The sequence below is a fragment of the Typha angustifolia genome, chromosome 9 (genome assembly GCF_048772165.1).
Source record: "Typha angustifolia cultivar Huaian chromosome 9, ASM4877216v1, whole genome shotgun sequence".
In the NCBI taxonomy this organism is placed as follows: domain Eukaryota; kingdom Viridiplantae; phylum Streptophyta; class Magnoliopsida; order Poales; family Typhaceae; genus Typha; species Typha angustifolia.
In genome coordinates, this window is record NC_133247.1 from 8,247,043 (window position 1) to 8,271,143 (window position 24,101).

The following is a 24,101-nucleotide window of genomic DNA, read 5'->3' on the forward strand; positions in this document are numbered from 1 at the left end:
CTCCTTGCCGGGAAGGACTTCCATGGTTTGGACAATACCATTTTTGCGATGGGGATTTGGATGCCATTCACCAACTATTGCTCCTTTTCCCGATTTATTGTTTAATTCTAGAACTCCTTTCTTCCGGTCATCGGGGCCCTTAACTCCCTAGTTTCTGTCCAGGATTCTGGTTGGATTAGAGAAGGACCGCTATCAAGGGAAGCTGACAAAGATTCGATCATCTTATGAGCTTTCTCTGACGGCTATGGTGGGAGGAGTAAAATTGTTAGGCGTCCGGATCTCCCTTTCTTGGATCTGGAGGAGGTGGATGCCTTCATTCTCCATGAAGTATCCCCTCATATAGTCTATTTGTCCTCATCTAATAAATTTAACTGGGCCTAGCCCACTTTTGTCCAAAATGAACAAAAAAGTTGCTAATAATATGCAAGCATATCTATCACACATTCACACACCAATTTCAGTCAAATAATCTCTTCCCACTGAAGAATAACATGACAATTTCTTGCTTAAAAGATAATAATATGAAATGAAGATAAGAAGATAAGCAGCATGCCCACTTGTGAGTAAAAGTGGCAAACCCCTCACTACCAGAAAAGTAACATCTCCGTTCTTTATTTCCTCACCTTTTCCTTTCTCTTCTTACTAGATGCCACACACACACTCCCCTCAAATTGCCACCAAAGCAACCATCAACCCCCACCTACTCTACTGCAGGAACTTCTGAAAAGGACGTTCCTTTCATTTTCTTTGAACGTAACTGAAATTACTGTAAACTATTACTATTACTCTCTTTTTCCACATGACCAAGATAGGAAGAGAGGAAATTTAGAATAGCAGCTGCTTCATCTACCAAGTCTTAACCAACTCCTCTTTCCTTCTCTCTCTCTCCACAATATTCTAGTCCACTTCCACTCTCTTTCTTTTCACTTTCTTCTTCATATAGACATCTCCCTGGATGATCCTCCCATCGCCATTTTGACCACCCATCTCCAAAATCACACCTGCCCAGCCAGAATCCTTAAAAGTAGTCCATTTGGGCTTCTCCAGAGATACTCGCAGTTCTCAAGTTGGGAGGCTCTTTACTCACTTGAGACTTCTCCAGAGCTCAAAAGAGGACATGGGTTTTGTGAGATTATGAGCCCTCCAACCATGGATCTTGAGGCCGGAGCATACTCTAATCCCACAAAGGTGAATTGGGTTTTCCTTCTTTTTGCCTGTTCTGGTTCTGTTTCTATGCTTTCCTTTGATTTGGGTCAGCAATTAAGTAGCAGCGGGAATCATGGAGGATGGTGTTAACTCTAGCTTACCAGAGCCTGGGGGTAGTTTATGGGGACCTGAGCACCTCGCCGCTGTATGTGTACAAGAACACCTTCGCAGGGGACATACAGCACTCGGAGACCAACGAGGAGATCTATGGAGTGCTCTCCTTTGTGTTTTGGACCCTCTCCCTTGTCCCCTTACTCAAATACGTCTTCATTGTCCTCCGGGCCGACGATAATGGAGAAGGCGGAACCTTTGCACTCTACTCCCTGCTCTGCCGCCACGCCCGCGTCGGCTTCCTGCCTAATGTGCAACTCGCAGATGAGGAAATATCCTCATATAAGAAAAACGATGATTACAGTGCTACTTGTCCCCCGAGGGGGCTGGGTGGCCCTCTGGCAAGAGTCACGGCGGCGACAAAGGTAAGGAGGATGCTGGAGAAGCACCAGGTGTTGCAGAGAGTCTTACTGATCCTTGCATTGATTGGGACTTGCATGGTGATTGGGGATGGCGTGCTCACCCCGGCTATTTCTGGTTATGTCTTCTCCTCTGCTTGCAATTCTTGGGATGGTTTTTGGTCCTAGGTTGTCTTCTGTCTGCTAATCAAAATTATCATCTGTTTGGCAGTGTTCTCGGCGGTCTCTGGACTTGAGCTTTCGATGTCAAAGGAGCAGCATAAGTGTAAGGAAATTATAAATTTTAATAATCAAATCCGATCTTTGGAACTCTGGTTGTGTAGTTATATACTATATGTTAATTTGACAACATTTTCCAGGAGAATCAGCTGGGTAGAATGTTTATAAAGCTATTCTTATTCTTTATGATTTGGATTCCCTCTCCATCATACACTGTTACTCTATTTTTGTTTTAGTTAGGATTAGTTGGCTAATATTAATTAACATGAATTTTTCGTTTCTTTTGGTATCATAAAGCAAGAGGGAGGTTTTGACTGACTTGGACATACTGCATAATGCTTTTCTTCTTTGCACTCTATACTTGGAGACCTATTTTTAAACTTATCTGAAGGAATATTCTGATTTGTTTATCGAGGAAGGGAGAGTATAAGGGCAACAGTTTAGCAGCCAATGTATGAAAATGATCAGCTAAGATGTGGTAGGATGTCAGAGTACAGCGGGATCTTTGGCTTTTTGGCTTCCTTTCCAGCTTTCCCCTTGGCAGGGTGTAGCAAGATAGAAGATATGAGCTAGGAAAATGATGGTTGATGCACAAGAATGGTTGGGAATTAATTCATTAAGAAGAACCGGTTAATTGTCGAACATTAGCCTTGATCTCATTAAGCTATAAGAAAGCACAATGTTACTTGGATTAACTTGTGGCAAGTAGATTTGTGCATGGGAATAATTACAACAGGTGAAACATATTAATGTTTGTGGTAGGTTAGGTCATTGAACTACTGAAGTTGTTTCTCTAGGCAATGATATGGATATCCTAATAAACATAATTTACTATTTTATATCACATGTCAAAAGATATGTAAGAGGAACGAGACTTAAGGCTGTTAGAGAAAGGTCATTTCATTTTTTTTTAATTCTCTAACATACTCTCTCAATTCTGGGATCAATTTTAATAGGCCCAAAAATAGATTTGAATTAAATAGGAGAAGGTTTTATACTTTCAAGTAATTGATAGGCCTAGAAGGATTTAACTCCGAGCCTCTTGCTCTAATGCCATATTAACTCATCAATTGCTTTAAAAATTTAAGTTATTAGAGCACAATGATTTTTATTCTTTTGTACTTTAATTGTCCACCTCATTTCTAGGCTATAGACATTTTTATAGGTCAAAGATGAATTTGGATTAAATGGATGGAGGTTTTATATTTCTAATGACAAATAGACCTGACCATATTTGTACTCAAGACATCCTATTGTGATACCATGTTAACTAATCATCTTCTCTAAAAGCTCAAGCTGTAAAAACAGTAATTTTTTTTTTTTTGTATTCTAACAATATGGTTTAGATTTGATTCTGAAACTTGCAGAATTTCAAGTAAATAGGAGGGGAATGAGTCATCTGAAAGTTTTTAAATCTTTGATGGCGGTAAGTTACTAGGGGAGGATTTGCAACACTAGCCATACTGCCAACATCATAACTTGGTGTAAGCTTAGAGCTAGAAACTTATTTAATGTGCCTCACTTGTTTCAAAATTGGAAATTAGCTCCACTGGTTCCTAGGTGCTTTCTTACATTATATTTCTCAAGGATTGCAGCTTCAACACTGTTGGAATGAACCTATATGTGATTATCTATAATGATGGTTGTTTTCAAGTCAACTAGATTTCCATACTATTCTTGAGATTCTTTCCTCATTATATCTGTTGAAGCAAATTTGCTACTATGATGCACTTGTGCTGTATGGACGAACACATTTCTCATTAAGTACCTTGATGACTTGCACAATGGCAAAAACTTCACCTGCCACTGTATTTTTGTCATATAGCTTTTCAAATGTAGCCCAAACATAGGGTCTCCTTTTGTTCCCCATAATGGAAACTTTGATTGTTCTTTAACAAAATAACTTATTCATCCCATATTAGTAGCTTAGTGCATATTAACTGCTTTTACATTTCAAATTTCTAGAATAAATAAATGGCTAAAATATATTTTCGGCCCTTGAACTATGGCCTAGTATCACAATTGATAAAGAATACATATGTATGATTTCCCTTTAAGTTATCTAAAAGGTAACAACTTGCTCCAATGATGTAACATGATAGTGCAAGTTTTTAGTTTCCCTCACAGTATATTACTAGATTTTGTCAAAAATCTCTCATGGAAGATTTTGCCAGATGTAAGATGTAAGAATGGATAGTTCAGGGACAAGTTTGTCAAAAATCTCTCATGGAAGACTAAGATGTAATGGACAAGTTTACACTTTTACACTTTAAGATGCAAGGTAATATTTAGTCATAATTCACAGGGTTAGTAAAGAACAACCTTAGTAAAATCATAGGAGGTGGTATAGCAGTCCTGAAGTAAGATTGATCTTGGTGTTCTTTTTTTCTCTTTTCTGGTTGAACCATTTGTGGATGTAGGAGGTCTCACTTAGTGGATTGAAACAGTTACTGTTTTGTGACCCTCTTTTGTATTACAGCCTTTACATCTTGAAATTATGCCAGATGTAAGAATGGATGGTAGAACTTTTTTGATTCCCTTCTTTTTTGTAAGACAAAAATTGCATTGGGATTTCCTTCATGAGTTGGTCAACTCTTATTTCTTATAGAAAGAAAGAAATATGATGTCATCACAAAAGCATATGGAAAACCAGGATTATAATCTTTGTGTATGCAATCAGCCTATATTGGTTCATTTGATCTCCTTCTGATAAAAGAGGAATCTGAGATGATAGAGAAGTCTGTGTTTATGAGGATTGCATTTAGATTCAAACTTCAGCTAATAAAGTGAAAATATCACAAATGTAGATTACAATACTTTTGATATTGAAATGAGTATTTCCTCCGGACCATAGCAAATTGCCTTTGTCCATTTTCTTTCTTACCAATGCCAGCTCACATCTTTTCAGGTTTCCATATTCTGAAAATACAAAATGTATACTACTACCTAGAAATCTTACTTTCACAAAAGGACACCCCGTAAGAGATATCCTTACCCCCTTTGCTTGTGAATGGGTTATATATGGATGTATGAGCCATTCTTTACAGAGAACATAGCTTTTAGTTTGTCTCTTGCAGTGCTGTTTCATTTCCCATCCAGCTTAATGCTCATGTAAATGTAACATTACTTTCAATCTGGTGTCTTTATCTTACTCAGTAAAGTCTTCTTGTGATCGCATTTGCGTATCTGATTATATCTACTAACTGAAATCTGATAACTATGTTTCTGTCCAAGTACTTTAAAAGAACAAAATCATACAACAAATATGAGGATATCAAAGAAACTTTTCATTTGGGGATACTGAGCATGAGCACTCTAGTTCAATAGGAGCTGAATGCAACTCATCTAATATTGTAAAGATCAGAACAGCATAATTAAATTAACATTATTTTCTCTTGGAGGTGATATTATCTAATATAGTTACTCGAACTACTACAGTAAATAAACTTAAGTTTCAAATGTCTTTGTTTGTAGGACAGAATGGTCCGACTTTACTTACCGTGCTAACATCAATTATATGTAGCTTTATGTTGCTGTTTAAATTATCTCTCATTCATCTTATTCTTTTCATCTACTATAACGTTACTTGCCTTCTGATGTTCTGCAAGCAATATTATATAAAGTGTTGTGATTTGTGATATTTTCCAACATCAAACTGCAGATGTTGAGGTTCCTGTTGCTTGTCTCATACTAATTTTTTTGTTCGCTCTGCAACATTACGGGACACATCGTGTTGGATTCCTATTTGCTCCAATTGTTGTAACATGGCTTCTATGCATTAGCATGATCGGTGTTTACAATATTTTCCACTGGAATCCACATGTTTATCAAGCGCTATCTCCATATTACATGTACAAGTTTTTGAGGAAAACCCAAAGAGGAGGTTGGATGTCCTTAGGGGGAATCCTATTATGTATAACAGGTACCTATAGAGTTATATTCTGTAATTAATTATCTGTCTCTTTCTTCTGAACATAATAAGCTAATACAGTTATTTCTTCTTTCAGGTTCTGAAGCTATGTTTGCAGACCTGGGACATTTCTCTCAGTTGTCAATAAAGGTAAGAAATAATGGACCTAGATCATAATATCTTGATTTTGACCATAGATTGTCGTGCTGGTCGACGTGGTTTGCATGGGTCGATATTTATCATGTTAGTGAATTATCAACATCAATATGAGGGAAGTATTCAATACTCTCTCACAGCCATCCATACCAACCTGTGTCAGTAGGAATTAATCATATCTTATTTTAAACGAACCTAATTTGGGGTCCTTTTCATAATCTTTTGATGCCCCTTAGCATTTTGGTGTTTGATTCATATAAATTATAATTCAAATTTTAGGAATGCAAGAATCTTTTTATTTTTTCCCAACTTTTTTTGCCCCAACTAAGAAAATCCAAAGAAAAATTGGTGAAAACCATAAGGTTAGAATCTAATTGCATGTGTAACACTAATATCTTCCGTTGAAAAGGATTTACTTTGCCCTTTAAAACCTATTCTAAGGCTCTAAAAATGTTGAACATTGTTTTTCAACCATAGCACTTGTCATCGCTACATACCTACTAAGCCATGGTCAACAAGCCTCATGCCTCTAGCTCGACAATCCTTTAAATTTAATATAGTTGATTGCTGAAAAACATGAATTCAAGATATATTCTGATACCAATTGAAATTTTGGAGGAGAAATAGGATTCCTAGTTTGACTAAGTTTAAAAATATGGAAAGTAAAAATCAAAGTCAAAGTGAAAATTTAAACAACATTTTGGTTTAAGAAAAATCAAATTCTTCTAGATCTAGAAAAACTGATTAAGAATGGTACTTTGAAAACTAAAACCAAGTAGAAAAAGGAAAATTGAGTAATAGTAACAAATGTAGAACGTGACAAATAAAATGACACAATTTTTTTAATGTAAAAAATATCTCTTGGTAGAAAGAAATAAATAGCGGACCTAAAAGCCGATTTATCTACTTCACCAAGCAATAGAAACAAGGATTAATTACAACCCCTTCCGACGCTCCAATTCTTGAGTGCTTAATTAATATTTTGAACATGTGTGATTAACTATTCTTGTGAAATGAAGACTTATCTTTGATAAAAACCCGAGCGATGGATTGACTCTCAATCGCATGTCACTGTAGAGGTAGATGTCAATGATGTCAATTCGTTTCAGCTCCTCCAATTCCCTTCATCAATTTTTGATGTAGAACAAACAATAAAAATATATGCATGTGACCCTCTTTGCATTTTTGTCACGACCCAAAATAGGAATCATGACCGGCCATGCATCTCAATATGCTTGAGATGCACGAAGCCTTATTAATACTCTCTAATATATAAATAAAATAAGAACGTGCTTTATTAAATTTTATTACTAATTGCAATTAAAATAAAAACAATGTTAATGTTTTTGAGTCTCTAAACTAAATAAATAAAAACTTCTGATCTAAAGCACAAAATCTAAAAGAGCGGAAAGGTAAATAGGTAGATCCTAAGTGGAGGTGGAATCCGGGTACATCTCGCTCAGTCGCCCTACTGACTATTACCTGAAATAAATAAACAAATACAAAAACAATAGAACCCATGAGCCAACTATAGCTTAGTGAGTGGAATCCACTCGAAAACCAAATAAATTTTAATTCATATAAATGCTGAATAGATTAAACTAAAAGCAACAATATCCATCACAATATGCAATAGGCATGCTCTCTAAATAATAACAATGATAACAATAGAGAGATGTCACAACTTGTAACCTTGCACGTTTTCTAACATATTAACATCTTTTTTATTTTGATATTTATAATGTCATATGTCTCAATAGGTCTAAACCCTGTGGATCCACATCAACTAGAAGTCATCTTGAGATAACGCTCGTAACTTTTCTTCATAGCTGATCCGGTTAGGGTCATCAGAGGGTATCACTCTGTGATTAACACACTCTGTCTTTTCCTCTAACCGTTGAGAGAAGTTAGAGTCATCTAGGAAATTTTCTCATTCTTCCTAGGACTGTTTCCTAACTCCGCCAGAGTCACCTAAGAAAGTCACTGCAGTGATCTAATTTAGAACTTTCTCCTAGACTTCCAGATAGACTTGAGTCACCACGGAAAATCGCAAACGATTTATACCGGGACTGTTCTCTAAGTCGTATCAATACAATCTCATTTTTCTTTTCACAAATTTCAATATTTGCACGAAGTATGGTGATGCACTGAATATAATAATTAAATGCACATAGAAAATAAAACAATTAAATTTTTGCACGTACTGATGAAATAAATAGATTTGCACACAGAAATTGCAACAATTTAATTTTTACACGTAAGGGTGAAATAAATAATTTGCACACAGAAAATTTACATGGTTCGATAAAGATACGAAATACAATAAAATAAACATGTGAATGAACCCACTCACCTAAGTCTAGGCAAGACAACCGAAACCTCAAATCTCTAGCTCACGTACTAGAATTCACCACCTTAAATAATAAATAATATTCAAAATTTTAATTTGAATAATAACAGTATTTATTAAAATTTAAAAACAAAAAAAATAAAAAAAAATGGGTTTAAAAATTTTCCATTGGATTGGGTTGGGCTGTTGCTGGCCCGGCCCAATCCAAAAAGAAATCAACTAAATCGGATTGGGCCGAGGCCCAGCCGAATTAATTGAATTGGGCTTGGACTAACCCGCAGCCCACCAAATTAATGATTCGGGTCGGGTCCCTTGGATTCGGATCCAACCCGACCCGAATCCAAACACTTAATAGGAGAAAGCCAGACTCGGGTTGCCCGAGTCTATCTTCTCCAAACCGAGAGAGAGAGAGAGAGAGAGAGAGAGAGAGAGAGAGAGAGAGAGAGAGAGAGAAAGGAAAAATAGAGGGAGAGAAAGCGAGAAAAGGTGCCGGCGGTCACCGCTGGCGATGAACCACCGACCGCACCCTAACCTCTTCTACACTCTCGCGACCCAGCATACCATGAGAGGTGGAGGAGGAACCGTAGATGGCGGTCGACAGCTCGACTCCATGGCCGGCGGCCCTGGAGTTGTCTCCTCCACACCTCAAGCCACGAAGACTTCAGGGGAGTGTGCTTACAACACGAGGTCGACGACACAAGTCTTTGGCATATGAGCAACAGCGACCCGAAGCCGTCGACCGACGAGAGTCGCTGGTGAAGCCGAAATCCCAAATTAGGTATTTTCGTTTTACTCTATTAAACTTTAATTAAATTTGAGGGGTGGGAGAAGGCTTACGAAGGAATCACGAAGTGGTCTCCGATGGCTCCGACGACGCTCCGGCTGGCCGATTCCACGGCGTGACTCTGTCGGCGAGAAAAGAAAGAAAACGGTGGAAGAGAAGAAGGTTGGGAGGGGGTGTTGAGGAGAGAGAGAGGATTAGGATTAAATTTATAGGTTAGGAGAGGATCAAACCTAATCCGATTCGGATTAGATGAAATCCACTCTTATCCGCGCTTCGTTGCGTACCGGAGAGGGAGAGGGGAGGGGCTGCACGTGCAGAGCACGTGCACCCTCCTCTCTCAACCCAATTTTTTTTTTTTTTTTTTCTGGTTCTAACAATTTTCATGGAAAATATACTCTGAGAGGGAAATTGAGAACTCTGTAAGATTTGATGCTTGATATTGCTTGAGTTCTCCTTAGGTTTGTTCCTCTCTCTCTCCTCTGAGAAAGCTTTGCTGATGTGCTACAATCTGTAGTTGGTGTTTGACTAGCACTTAAATTTAAATAGTTCTCCACAATTGATTAAAAGTTGAAAGCTTCAAGTAAGGGATTCTTTGATATGATGCATGTCCTTGGTCTGCCTCTAGACCTCTTAAATAAGTGTGGAAGAACCTTTGCAATATCATACTAGGAGAATCTCAAAATAAAATTCCAAGTTTCAAATAATTCTAACTTTATTTTTTAATTCTGTGCATGCCACCTGAACGCTGTTTGAGTGCCTTTCAGACGCCATTTAAGTTTCCTTTTGTGAAACATGAATTTTAGTATTGGTATTCGAATGGGCCCTGTTCTGTCCGAACGGGGTAATGTAGCAATATATTGTAGCAAACACTGTTTATCTGACTTTATACCAAATGTTGAATATTTTATTTTTACTTCTTTTACTTGAATCTTCAATTTCTTTGCACATAACTCTTCCAAAAGTAATGTGTCTTGATTATACATAATTCTTATATTGTACATTATAAATACTTAGTATGTTGTGTCCACAAATTTGCCATTATAAAATTTTTGCACTAATAATTACTTTGATTTTTCGATTTGTTAGCTAATAGGACAAGAACAATAATCTATACATTGTCTTTCTAAATGAATATAGCCTTATAAAAAATGCACGAAAAGATATTCATTCTAAAGGAAAGGCTGTGAAAAGTTTTGGCCTTGCCCAATGCCAATGCATGCCAGTGGTATGTGGGGGTGTGCCGATCGAGGATCAGCAGACACAAAACGTGTCTTTGGCATGACAATCCTTGGGTACTATAACCACTTATTGCTGTGAGTTCTCACTCTATCGATGCAAGAGATATCCTAAGAATTTAATTTTTATATTCATCTTGATCTTTACTGTTTTTCAACCAAAATCTGATCAGCTTAGAGATTTCTCATCTATATTCAATCATATTTATAGGATAATATAAGCCAGTCTCTTCCATTGCCAACTTGATACAACCCAGGGTTCTGTAGTAAAGTCATGCTGCATCTTGTGTGATTTTTAATGGCTGATCCGCTGCATTTGCGTAATGGATCTTTAGTTGTGATTATAGATGAGGGAGAGAAGAAGAGATCGAGCTAAAGAAAAGGAAAATTAGAAGTAGGACGAGGCCATGCATGTAGGAGAGGCGACGGTGGCCACTAAAAAGGGAAGAGGGAGTGGGGGCTGTCAGCCAAGTTGGGAGGAGAGAGGAGGGAGGCTAGGATTTCAGCAATTAAGTCCTTAATACCTCAATTAGGGCTGTACTCCACATATATGTAGAGGTGAACCCTAAATCAACTCAAACTCGAACTCCTATTATTTCAAGCTACTTGACTAAGCTAAGTAATACTTGGACACATAATAGATCCAATGACTTGACTAGACTAACTAAATGACTTGACTAGACCCATTAATCAATTTAATTACTTGAGTCCATAAAATAGCAGGTGCTAGAATAGTAACTGGCTAAGCTAGGATAATTGAGCTCGATCAAGTGAGCTCAAGGCCCCTTAATATGATTCGACTTGACCCGGTTCACATCAAAATTGCAAGTCTTTATAGTTGCCATATGCATGTGGCTACCATCATGACTTTGTTCGAAGCACAACCAAGCAATAATGCCAAAGTAGACTAGGGCTCGCAAAGGTACAGGGGAAGAGAGCCATAGTATGAGTTCTTTTAGAACAATAAGTAGGTTTCTTCTTGAATGCAAGAAAAAGACAAAAATCTCAAAATCTAATCCAGTAATCTAAATTGAAACTTGGAGGCATGTGGATTTTGATGGAAACAACTCAAAATCCAACCTAATAACCTAAAGTTGAACTTGGAAACTGCTGAAAACAAACCATTGGAACTGGCAGACTGAGTTAAACTTTCCAAAAATCGATACATGTACAAACTTGGGGTTGGTTTTCAGACCAATCATTGTGAAAAACAATGTGATTCACCAAAGACTTTTTCAACTGAAACTCAAACTATTGTAGCCAGAAGTATCAGCTGAGTTGGAAACGTCAACTTGGATTCCTGAAGCTAAGTTTCCTACTGTTGGAATATAAAGGATACAAATTTTTGTTTTTTAATAGCTTACGCTTTTAGACTTTAGGGCTATGTTTGGTTTGAGACTAAGCACCAAACATAATTAGCTAGCCCCATTTTTGAATCTTGATTTAGATATCTTGAACTAGGCTAAAAAATATAATATTTGGTTGTGAACAGGCTAGAGTATAATTATTACTTTTGATATGATATGAAAAAATAATAAAAATAATAATTTTGGAGGAAAATAAATGATATATAAAATTAATGGACCAAAATACACTTTGAGTTTCATGATAAAATTCAAATTTATTATTTTTTAATCAATTAAAGGTTTTTTAATTACTGATTTGCGGGTTTACATATACATGCCTCCAAATGGGCTTACATACTACATGTAAGCCTATTTGCGAGTTTACATGCACATGCCCACAAATGGGAAGCCTATTTGCAAGTTTACATGTACATGCCCATAGATGGGCTTACATGCATGTAAATTTATTTGCGGGCTCACGAATGCATACTTGCAAATGGGCTTACATGCAACATGTAAACCTATTTGCAAGCTTACATATTAATATTATTATTTTTTAAATAACGTAATGTTAATATTTTTAAAATAATAATATATAGATTACATTTTTTATATTCCTTTGTTTTGGTTATAAGCACATGCTATAATTTTTTTAATAACATTATTTTTATAGTATTATTTTTTGTTTTTTTAAGAAGTTCGTATTGCAAACTATTAAAAAAAGAAAGTGAATTATTGGGGTGTTAAAAGAGAGGATGGAAGAGATCAGAGGAAAGAAAGAGTTAGAAAAAGAGAGGGAGACACTAGAGAGGGAGAGAGTAGAGAGAAAATTGAGATCGGAGAGAAGAAAAAAAATAGAGAGAAGAGGGGAAGAGAGGGAGAGCCCGTATCAGACAGGATCGGCTAAAACTTGGCACCATGCTTAAAAGCCCACAAGCCCACACCTACTCTATAATTTATTTTGAATTTAGTAAATCTGTTAAAAAAAATAAAGGGAAATTAACGGTAGATGAGAGAAGATTTGAAATAAGGGTGTAATTGTTACTTTGATATGACATGTAAAAGCAAAAGATATGTATTTTTTTAGGGAAATTGTGTATGTGTCATGTAACTAATACCAAAATATTATTATTAAATTTATAAAATAAAATGCAAGTTAGCTAATTTAAACTCATGCTAACCCTTTTAGTAATATTTAATAGTATATTTTTTATTTTTTTCACCATTGTGTATAAATATATTTTCCAAGGTCGTATTTTTTATAAGCCATGGTGAAAAAGGAGCTCTTTTATAATAAAAGATTATGCATTGGAAGAGAGAAGAGACAAAAGAGAACATTGATAAGACATGAAAGTAATAGATTAAAATTATGTCAAGGATAAAATTAGAATCAATTTAAATTTATATAGAATTTATATTTTAGTTTTATTTTATTTATTGGGAAGTGAACTTGGTTAGGATAAAAAAATAAAAAATTGTTTGGTTACTAAACTTGGCTAGGAGTCCCCGACCAAGTTTAGGGACTCCCCCTGAATTCAAAGCAAACAAGGGCTAGAATATTTGGTGAGTACCTATGAAATGTTGCTCCTTTTAAATATTTTAGTTCTTGTTCTTTAAAAAGGACAAAATTCTAATATGTGAAACAAGCTTTGAAAAATGGGGATTGGGATTGGCCTCCCGGGAAAATGATACGTATTGATCTATCGGCTAGGTCGATCGCTCGAATAAGGTCGAACTACTTTTAATTACATAAAATTCTAAATATTATTTAAAAAATGACAAAAGTAGGAAAATAATAATTACAAGCATATGATGTCTAAAAACTAAAAAGAAATACTACTCAAAATTGCTGCAATGAAGGAGAGAAAGAGAGCGGAAGAAATGAAAAGAAAAATAAATTCTACTATAGTGAAGGAGAGAAAAGAAAAAAACTATAGTGAAGGAATAAGAGAAAACATAAAATAAAAAAAATCACATAACCGAGGTCGTTGGAATTGGATCTGCGTTGGTGGAGTTTTCCTTTGCTGTATTTCTATGTCAAAGAAGTAATAGCTATTGGTAGGGAGAGAAAGAGAGAGAAATAGTAAGAGAGAGAGAGAGAGAGAGAGAGAGAGAGAGAGAGAGAGAGAGAGAGAGAGAGAGAGAGAGAGAGGAGGAAATCCATATCAGGATCCGTCGGTCGCACCCTATCCCAGTCAATTGATTGGGATTGGGATAAGGATCAACTTATCCTTCGAACCATGGTATGAAACTGGCTCATCAATGTAATTTTATAAATATTATTCTCATGGTTGTAGACTTTCCAATTATGTTAGGATGTTGAAGACCTGGAGATTGTCTTGGTTCTTTCATTTATTTGTGCTTTCGACAAGAATAAAACTCCCTATCCCTATATCAGAAGCTATCATTTTTCACTTTCATCTAGCTTCTTTGCCTGTCTAGTGGAACTTTTGGAGGTACCGGCTAGCTTTACAGATTTTCATTCTAAGCCTCTTTTGGAGTGTTGACATCAAGTTAACAATTGATTATAAGGATTTATCAGTTCGTCTGAAGCGTTTAACTATTTGTTCTGTTGTAGCCAACCGCATATTATTTTGCAAAGGGTTTGGATGCAAAAGATGATGATGATGATCTAGGTTTGCAGGACTCTATCAATTAAATGAACCTAAATAACATGGCATAACTTATTCTTAGAAGGATTTCCACAATGATAATTAAAGCATATGCAGAAATAATTGAGCTATGCAGACTTGTATGTTCTCCAATAAAAAGAATGTTGCAGTTCCCATAGTATATAGATTGCATGAGAAATAACAAATACCATATAACTGCGCATCACCTACACTTTGCCATTAGCAACTATTCCTCATCTTGATTAAAAGATCCATTGAAATTGCAATAATGTTCTCCAAGGATACTTTTAGGACTTCTTGTCTTGACATTAAATGTGTTGATTTTAAAGTATCTAGCATATTGGCCAAAATGGCACTGCAGGTTGACACCCTGAAATTTCTTTTCTAGCATATAGAAAACCGATATTTCCTTTCATCATCTGGCTTAGCATTTTTCATCTTTGTCTAAGTCTTTTTTTAAGGAAAATCTTTGTCTATCTTTGTTGGTGTACTCATTGGAGTTTTAATTGGTTTTACATTTTCTATCCCAAACTTTTTGAAATCTTTTATATATTTGAATTGGTTAATAAAATATTATCCTCTAGTTACTTGATTTTAATCCACAAAAATACTTTAGCACTTCCATAATGTCTCAAAGCATTTTGCATATACTTTACAAATTCTTTACACAAGCTTTCTTTAATAGCACCAAATATAATATCATTAATATAAATTTAAACAATAAACATCAAATGATAATTCATGATTTTAAAAGTTAAAAGGTTATTCAATATAAATTCCTCCAAAATATAATTATTTAGGAAAACTAATATCTATCTGATATAACATGAAATCTTTAAAACGTGTGAATGTAAGTAACAGTCTAATTGCTTAAAGTCTAGTTACCAGTGCAAAACTTTCATCAAAATCAATGTCTTCTTCTTGATTGAAATTTTGGGCTATTAATTTAGATTTATTTCTAATTACTACAGATGATTCATTTACTTTGTTTCAAAAAAAAACTATTTAGTACCATGATGTGAACCGGAACAGGTTGGATCACTTCATGAGGATATTGAGCTCAACAAATCGAGTTTATTTATCTTTAAATTAATTCATGATGTAAGCTCTTAAGATAAGTTTAGTTAAGTTATGTAAGTCCTTAAGACAAGTCCAATTAAAGTCAAGTAAGCTCTTAAGGCAAATATAGTTAAGTTAAGTAAATTTTTAAGGTAAGTTTAATTAAGTCATTTAAGCCATCGAGACATTCTAATTCGAATCGTGTAAGCTTTTAGGGCTAATCCTAGTAAAAGTCATTATAACCAACCTCTATATATATAGGGGTTGGGCTACTTTGTTTAAGCATGCAAGCATTGACAAATTATTGAGTTTAGCCAATTTATTATTATCGCATTTATCGTTTTATCATAGCTGTCAAATTATTTTTATCTTCGAAAGAATAGATCATAACCATAGAATAGATCCGATCTTTCGAGCCATAGTCACTATCTTCTTCCAATAGCCACTTACTACACGGTCGTTCATCACCACCCTTGGCCATCCGTCACTTACAGCAACGTCAGATATTTTCACTTCTGTCCCTTTTTGACCTTTTTTCACTGTTTTATTTTTAATTTTTTCCCTCAACCTCCGATTCAAGTGAAACAAAACTATTAGATCTCTGACTTTGAGGCTTTCTTGTAACAAAATATTATAATTTTCTTACGTCTAGATCAATCTAGATTTGGTTTGTAACAGCGATATTAGAGTTGCCAGTATCAACTATTGCTTCTCTTGTTTGCTAGTTGTAGTATGCTCCTCATTTTCAATGCCTCCCATGAGCCCTCCATCTTAGCTACCTAAAAGAAGATAATTGATAGACCTTGCGAGCGAAAGATGAGAACTTTCACAATTGGACAGTACAATGTTGAAGTCCTCATCAATGCAAATTGTTAAAATTGTGTTCTTCCTTCTAGGCGATATTTTTTTGAAAATGTTTCTGTTTTATTGGAAAGAACAAACTTTGGATTCTCTTTCAAAAATGAAAGCTCGTTAGAATTAAAATGTTCAAATGTCGATCGCCATTTATAGAAGAACCAGCTTAAGATACCTTTTAATTCATGATAGTGTAACCATTTTTCTTTTAACCCAATTTATTATGGTCCAAACGTTTTCCTTTTTTATTACTAACATTCATAATGGTTAGAATGTTTTCTCATTGATTAGATGAAGGTTTTTTCATTGATTGAGATGGAAGTTTTCTTATTGATTAAGATAAAAGTTTTCTCATGAGATGAACATTTATTTTCAATATGGTAACTCATAGCCATAAAGCTTGATGGGAGCTAGGCTATATATAGTGGATTTGGTCCCTAAGCTTATTCATTCAATTCAGAAAAGTCACACCATCAAACTAGAGTGTTTGAGAGCTTAGAAGATCCGAAGCTAATTTGCAAAAAATCATAAGTTTTGAAGTACACCAATGGCCGGAGGTATGATGATCTTTTGGGAGTTTAATTTTTCGATCCTTTATAGAATTTAATTCCGTATTTTGGATCGTATTCTTTTATTCTAACATTTGGTATCAGAGCAGTTTTTAATCTCTGCCTTGGTGTTTATGAATAATCTTTATGCTCTTCTCTATTTACGGCCAAGATTTTTGTCATAAATTAAAGTTTCCTTTTGAGTTGTTTTTGATGCAAAAGAAATAAAGTTAGAAATTCTTAAGATATTGATTTTCTAAATATTCTATGTTTAAATAAAAATAAAAATAAAAATAAGGAAGAAGTTTTTTAGCATCAAAACATTGTATTTATGCCGAGTTGTGGTGTTGGAATTTCTGGGTCTAAACTAGATTTATATGACCTGAATGAAGATTGAAGATGACCATAATTTGCAAAAATGATATTTCCCATCAATTTGCTCGCATATGTTATCTATTTATGCTTAGAATAATATATGTAATTTTAAGTTGAATTAAATTGTGCAAATTGATCGATTATGCTCATTATGTAAATTAATGCATGCAATTTTGGGATGAATTTTGAAATTATCATAACATGCATAATATATGCAATAAAGAATATTATGTCTAATATGTGACTTATATGATTTTATTTAATTAAACGATAGCCACAGCGTCTTTAATTAAATAAAATTATATTTTATAGTTTTAAAGATCAGATAGAATAATTTTAGACATTAATTGTAATTAATTATTTAAATATAATAAATTTTGTCCCACAGGAAATTTTATTATATTTAAATAATTAATTAGGATAGGATATCAAATTATTCATAACTTACCCACAGGAATTATGAATTAAGTGATAATTTGATAGTTTTATCATAAAGTTTAAGATATATATATCAAACTATGCTCATAATATACCCATAGAATTATGAATTAAGATAGTTTGAGAAACTCTATCATAAAGAAGAATGAATCTTATTGAAATAAAATTTAGCCCACAGGCAATTTTATGTCATTTGATTCACTTTTTCAAGTATGATTTACATTGGTAAAACATAATTTCATTTATGCCTCAATTTAACATAAGCATGTAATATTGAATGCAGCTTCACGACCTGAGAATTTATCTGATATCCGTTGTGATATTCCCGAATTGAAAGGGGATAACTATAAAGTATGGAAGGAGAGAGTTCTTCTTCATCTAGGGTGGATGGACATTGATTATGCAATAAGAAAGGATGAACCACCTGCAATCACTACTACTAGCTCTTCAGCGGATATTGCGCTTTATGAACGATGGGAGCGATCCAATCGTCTAAGCGTGGTATTCATTAAGACTAAGATATCTGCTAGTATTCGTGGTTCAGTAGATCAACATGAAAATGTCCGAGCCTTGCTTAAGGCCATTGATGACCAGTTCATCACTTCAGAAAAGGCTTTAGCAAGCACTCTAATTATGAAGTTCTCTTCTCTAAGGCTCACTAATGTCAAAGGTGTGCGTGAGCACATCATGCAAATGAGGGACATTGCGGCTCAACTTAAGAAACTAGAGATTGAGATGTCTGAAACCTTCCTAGTGCACTATATCCTGAACACTCTCCCACAACAATATGGGCCTTTTAAGATCTCGTACAACACACATAAAGAAAAATGGTCAATTAATGAGTTAATGACCATGTGTGTTCAAGAAGAAGGGAGGTTGGTGATGGAGCTAGGTGAAAGTGCAATGCTGACTACAACCCGTAGGAAGGGAAAGACTCAAGCTAATCAGAAGGGGAAGGGTAAAACACCACCCCAAGCTGATATAAAAAAAGAAGCCAAGTGTTTCTTCTGTAAAAAGAAAGGACACATGAAAAAGGAATGTGCCAAATTTCAGAAATGGCTTGAGGATAAAGGTAATCTAACCTCATTTGTTTGTTATGAATCTAATATGGTTAATGTTAATATTAACACTTAGTGGATTGACTCTGGATCTACAATCCATATTGCAAACTCCTTGTAGGGTATGCAAAACCTAAGGAAGCCAGTGGGAAGTGAGCAAAATATCTTATCTAGGAACAAGATGAGCTCACATGTGGAGGCTATAGGAACATGTTTATTAACTTTAAGTAGTGGCTTTGTTTTGCGATTAAATAAAACCTTTTATGTTCCAAGTTTTTTACGAAATTTGATTTCAATTTCCAGACTTGTACCATTGGGATATTCCTTTATTTTTTCAAACACATCATTCAGTTTATTTTACAATTCTGATTGTGTTAGGAATGGTATTTTGTCTGATGGTCTTTATAGTATTAATTTGCAAAATAATGTCACTTATGATTCAATGCATGTTCACACTGGCACTAAACGGTGTAATATTAATAAGAACTCTATGTTATGGCACCGAAGATTAGGACACATCTCCCTAGAAAGAATTAAGAGATTAGTGAATGATGGAGTAATTAGTACTCTAGACTTCACTGATTTTGAGACATGTGTTGGCTGCATAAAGGGAAAGCAGACCAATAAGTCCAAAAAGGGTGCCAATAGGAGTTCAGGCTTATTAGAAGTCATACACACTGATATATGTAGTCCAGATGTGGACTCATATGGTCAGAGATACTTCATCACTTTTATTGATGATTACTCACGATATATGTATCTCTACTTACTTTATAATAAGAATGAAGCATTAGATGTCTTCAAGATATTTAAAGCTGAAGTAGAGAAACAATGCGGAAAGCAAATTAAAATTGTGAGATCAGATAGAGGTGGAGAGTACTACGGTAGATACACTGAAGATGGACAAGCACCTGGTCCGTTCGCTAAGTTTCTTCAAGAGCATGGGATAGTTGCTCAATACACCATGCCTGGTTCACCGGATCAGAATGATGTGGCAGAAAGAAGAAATCGAACATTATTAGACATGGTGCGGAGTATGCTTAGCAGTTCCAATCTTCCTAAATTCTTGTGGACTGAAGCACTAAAGACGGCAGTATATATATTAAACCGAGTTCCAACTAAGGCTGTCTCAAAGACGCCATTTGAATTATTGAAAGGTTGGAAACCGAGTTTGCGACATATGCGTGTTTGGGGATGTCCGTCTGAAGTTAGGATCTATAATCCACAAGAGAAAAAGCTTGACCCAAGGACCATTAGTGGGTATTTCATTGGATATACCGAAAGGTCTAAAGGTTATAAATTTTATTGTCCATCCCATAGCACTAGGATTGTGGAATCAAGAAATGCAAAATTTCTTGAATATGACTTGATGAGTGGGAGCGATCAAATCAAGAATATAGTTTCTGATGCTGATCATTTAGAGTCTCAACCTTCCACTATAAGTGATAGATTGTTAATTGTTCACAGCACCCCTCAAGTACAAACTGGTGTTGAACAACCAATCATCGAAAGTCTTCAAGCTGTTGACAATAGTCCAGTAGATCAAGTTGTTGAAATTTCTGAACAACAAGTTGAACCTCATACTTCTCAGGAAGATGATAGTATGATATTAAGAAGATCTACTAGAATTAAGAGGTCAGCAATTCCTAGTGATTATGTAGTGTACCTACAAGAATCTGACTATAATATTGGAGCCGAAAATGATCCTGAGTCTTTTTTACAAGCCATGAGTTGCAAAGAATCCGAGTTATGGTACAATGCCATGAAAGATGAGATGAGTTCAATGAAGAGTAACAGAGTTTGGGATCTTGTTGAGTTGCCTGATGGTGCCAAAGCCATAAGTTGTAAATGGGTTTTTAAGACTAAAAAGAGCTCATTAGGCAACATTGAGAGATATAAGGCAAGACTTGTTGCTAAGGGATTCACTCAAAAAGAAGGAATTGATTACACAGAGACTTTTTCTCCTGTATCTAAGAAAGATTCCTTGAGAATTATATTGGCATTAGTAGCCTATTTTGATCTTGAGTTACAACAAATGGATGTAAAAACAGCATTTCTTAATGGAGATCTAGAAGAGGAAGTTTATATGAAACAACCTGAAGGATTCCTCTCTGGTGAAGGTGAGCATTTGGTTTGTAAGCTTAATAAATCCATATATGGTTTAAAACAAGCATCCCGTCAATGGTATTTTAAATTTCATGGGGTAATTTCTTCATTTGGATTTGTTGAAAATCCTATGGATCAATGCATATACCAGAAGGTCAGTGGGAGTAAGATATGTTTTCTTGTTCTATACGTGGATGATATTTTACTTGCAACCAATGATAATGGTTTGCTTCATGAAGTGAAACAATTTCTCTCTAAAAATTTTGATATGAAAGATATAGGTGAGGCATCTTATGTTATTGGCATTAAGATTCATAAAGACAGACTTCGAGGTATTTTAGGTCTGTCTCAGGAAACCTATATTAATAAAGTTTTAGAGAGATTTCGGATGAAAGATTGTTCACCGAGTGTAGCTCCTATTGTGAAGGGTGATAAGTTTAATTTAAACCAATGCCCGAAGAATGATCTTGAGAGAGAACAAATGAAGAACATTCCATATGCTTCTGCTGTAGGAAGCCTGATGTATGCTCAGGTCTGTACAAGGCCTGACATTGCATTTGCTATAGGAATGTTAGGACGATATCAGAGTAATCCAGGTATGGATCACTGGAGAGCAGCAAAGAAAGTAATGAGATATCTTCAAGGAACTAAAGATTACATGCTTATGTATAGACGGACAAATAATTTGGAAGTGATTGGATACTCAGATTCTAATTTCGCTGGTTGTGTTGATTCACGTAAATCAACATCTGGATATATTTTCATGATAGCCGGTGGAGCTGTATCATGGAGGAGTGTCAAGCAGACCTTGATTGCCACTTCTACTATGGAAGCAGAGTTCGTTTCTTGTTTTGAGGCTACTTCACATGGTGTATGGCTTAAGAGTTTCATATCTGGGCTTAGAGTTATGGATTCTATTTCTAAGCCATTAAGAATTTTCTGCGATAATTCAGCTGCTGTTTTTATGGCTAAGAATAATAAAAGTGGAAGTCGAAGTAAACATATCGACATTAAGTATCTAGCCATAAGGGAACGTATTAAGGAAAAGAAAGTGGTCATTGAGCACATAAGCACTGAATTAATGATCGCTGATTCTTTGACTAAGGGCATGTCACCATTAAAATTCAAGAATCATGTAGAGAAAATGGGACTTGGTTCCACTATGTAATTATATATAGAATTTATGAATGAAACTCTTGTTAATTATGATGTTTTCTCATATTAATGTGCGCATTAAGTATTTGAGAAAATTCATAGGACCAAGAATAAACATAAGGTTTATTCATTAAGTGTTACCACATAAAGTATAATATTTGAGAACTAAACATATTGTAATACATGGAAGATAATACTTGTTATCAGAGGACTTATCGCCATGATTCGTATGTTTATTTCTTAAAAAGGATAATCAATGAGATTAAGTTAAGACATCAATCGGGTCAAACGTATGGACCAAGTGGGAGAATATAACCATTTTTCTTTTAACCCAATTTATTATGGTCCAAATGTTTTCCTTTTTTATTACTAACATTCATAATGGTTAGAATGTTTTCTCATTGATTAGATGAAGGTTTTTTCATTGATTGAGATGGAAGTTTACTTATTGATTAAGATAAAAGTTTTCTCATGAGATGAACATTTATTTTCAATATGGTAACTCATAGCCATAAAGCTTGATGGGAGCTAGGCTATATATAGTGGATTTGGTCCCTAAGCTTATTCACTCAATTCAGAAAAGTCACACCATCAAACTAGAGTGTTTGAGAGCTTAGAAGATCCAAAGCTAATTTGTAAAAAGTCATAAGTTTTGAAGTACACCAATGGCCGGAGGTATGATGATCTTTTGGGAGTTTAATTTTTCGATCCTTTATAGAATTTAATTCCGTATTTTGGATCGTATTCTTTTATTCTAACAGATAGTCCATGTTGATAGGGAACAATCCATACTTTGTTTTTAAGTCAGTTTGCCCGGTTCATTCAATTGGACTAGCAAGGGTACCTTCTTCCTTTAAAGTTCGAATAATTCTTTGTCCATACCTATCATTCTAGAATGCCGAACTACTATTCGGACATTTGTTTTCATTTTCCTTTTTTTTGGCTTATAATATATCCGTTATTTATCAATTAAGCTGTCAACAGTTGGGCCATCAAAGATGCTTTCTCTAATGAACCTTTACTCTATGCAGATTGCTTTTACTTTTGTGGTTTATCCTTCGTTGATCCTAGCATACATGGGACAAGCTGCGTATCTATCTAGACATCATGTTATTGAAAGTGACTACCGGATTGGATTCTATGTATCTGTACCAGGTAGTTAACTAGTTACAATGCTACTTCTTCCAATCTTATATGCTAATTCTATTGGATATTGTATCATTGGATATGCATAATGCTTCCATGGAATCATATTGACATTTACAATTTCAACACTGTCAGCGCAAATCAGGTGGCCTATTCTGGCAATAGCTATTCTTGCAGCTGTTGTGGGAAGCCAAGCTATCATCACGGGTACCTTCTCAATCATCAAGCAATGCTCTGCTTTGGGCTGCTTTCCTAGGGTGAAGATAGTTCACACATCCTCTAAAGTACATGGGCAGATTTACATCCCAGAGATCAATTGGATCTTAATGATATTGTGCTTGGCTGTAACCATTGGTTTCAGAGACACAAAGCGTCTGGGTAATGCATCAGGTATAAAAGAATATATATGATCTTCTGTACATATTTGATCCCTCCTTATCGGTTATCTTTATGCACATCACGTTTTGCAGCAATTGTCTAGTCCATCATGCTAAGTTTCTGACAAGAAAGTTATCTCAAAATCTTTTTGGACCTATTTTCTAAATGCTGCTCTTAGTAGCACAGTCTTAACATGAATCTTGAGAATAACATAATTTAACTAATCTTTTAGACAAATAGATTCTCGATCTTTTATGATGAAAAAGAAGATATCTGCTATTATTGTCACTAATGGCATTGAATATTATCGAACTTCTTAGTGATGCCTTTGCCATATCTTTTAGAGGGCATCACTTGTATGACATTGAGGGTTGCCACCATGTACCATGTGCTTGTTGGTTCCAGTCATGGAAATAGCTTCTCTACAATGGGGTAAGGCTGCATCTATCTTTTTGCTCTTCCAAGACCTAGCATTTGTCAGGGAGTCGTGTATCTAGGATGCTTTTCTTTGTCAATGATTGATTTTATGCAGTAAATCTTTGAACAAAGTCGTTTACTTTGTTTGTTGACAAATCCATTGGCTTGAAGATCTACTTATTAACTTGTTGTGATTCAAGTCAAAGAAGTTGATATGTTCTTGCAGTTTGGTACAATATTAAGATCATATGTCAATT

General features: G+C 35.1%; 1 protein-coding gene across 3 annotated transcripts in view; it reads left to right on the forward strand.

Annotated features, from left to right (window-relative positions):
• Positions 1 to 827: 827 nt before the first annotated feature.
• Positions 828 to 24,101, forward strand: part of LOC140766748 (potassium transporter 8-like) — a 32,731-nt gene continuing 9,457 nt past the window's right edge. The window contains exons 1-7 of one of the 3 annotated variants that reach the window (XM_073106355.1): positions 828 to 1,188; positions 1,269 to 1,794; positions 1,888 to 1,939; positions 5,678 to 5,817; positions 5,903 to 5,955; positions 22,935 to 23,058; positions 23,185 to 23,439. In XM_073106355.1, the coding sequence (XP_072962456.1) occupies positions 1,135 to 1,188; positions 1,269 to 1,794; positions 1,888 to 1,939; positions 5,678 to 5,817; positions 5,903 to 5,955; positions 22,935 to 23,058; positions 23,185 to 23,439 (1,204 nt within the window). In that variant the 5' untranslated portion in view covers positions 828 to 1,134. Of the gene's footprint in view, positions 1,189 to 1,268; positions 1,795 to 1,887; positions 1,942 to 5,556; positions 5,818 to 5,902; positions 5,956 to 22,934; positions 23,059 to 23,184; positions 23,440 to 24,101 lie in introns of all 3 variants that reach the window. The other 2 variants (XM_073106354.1, XM_073106353.1) reach the window with 2 other exon arrangements.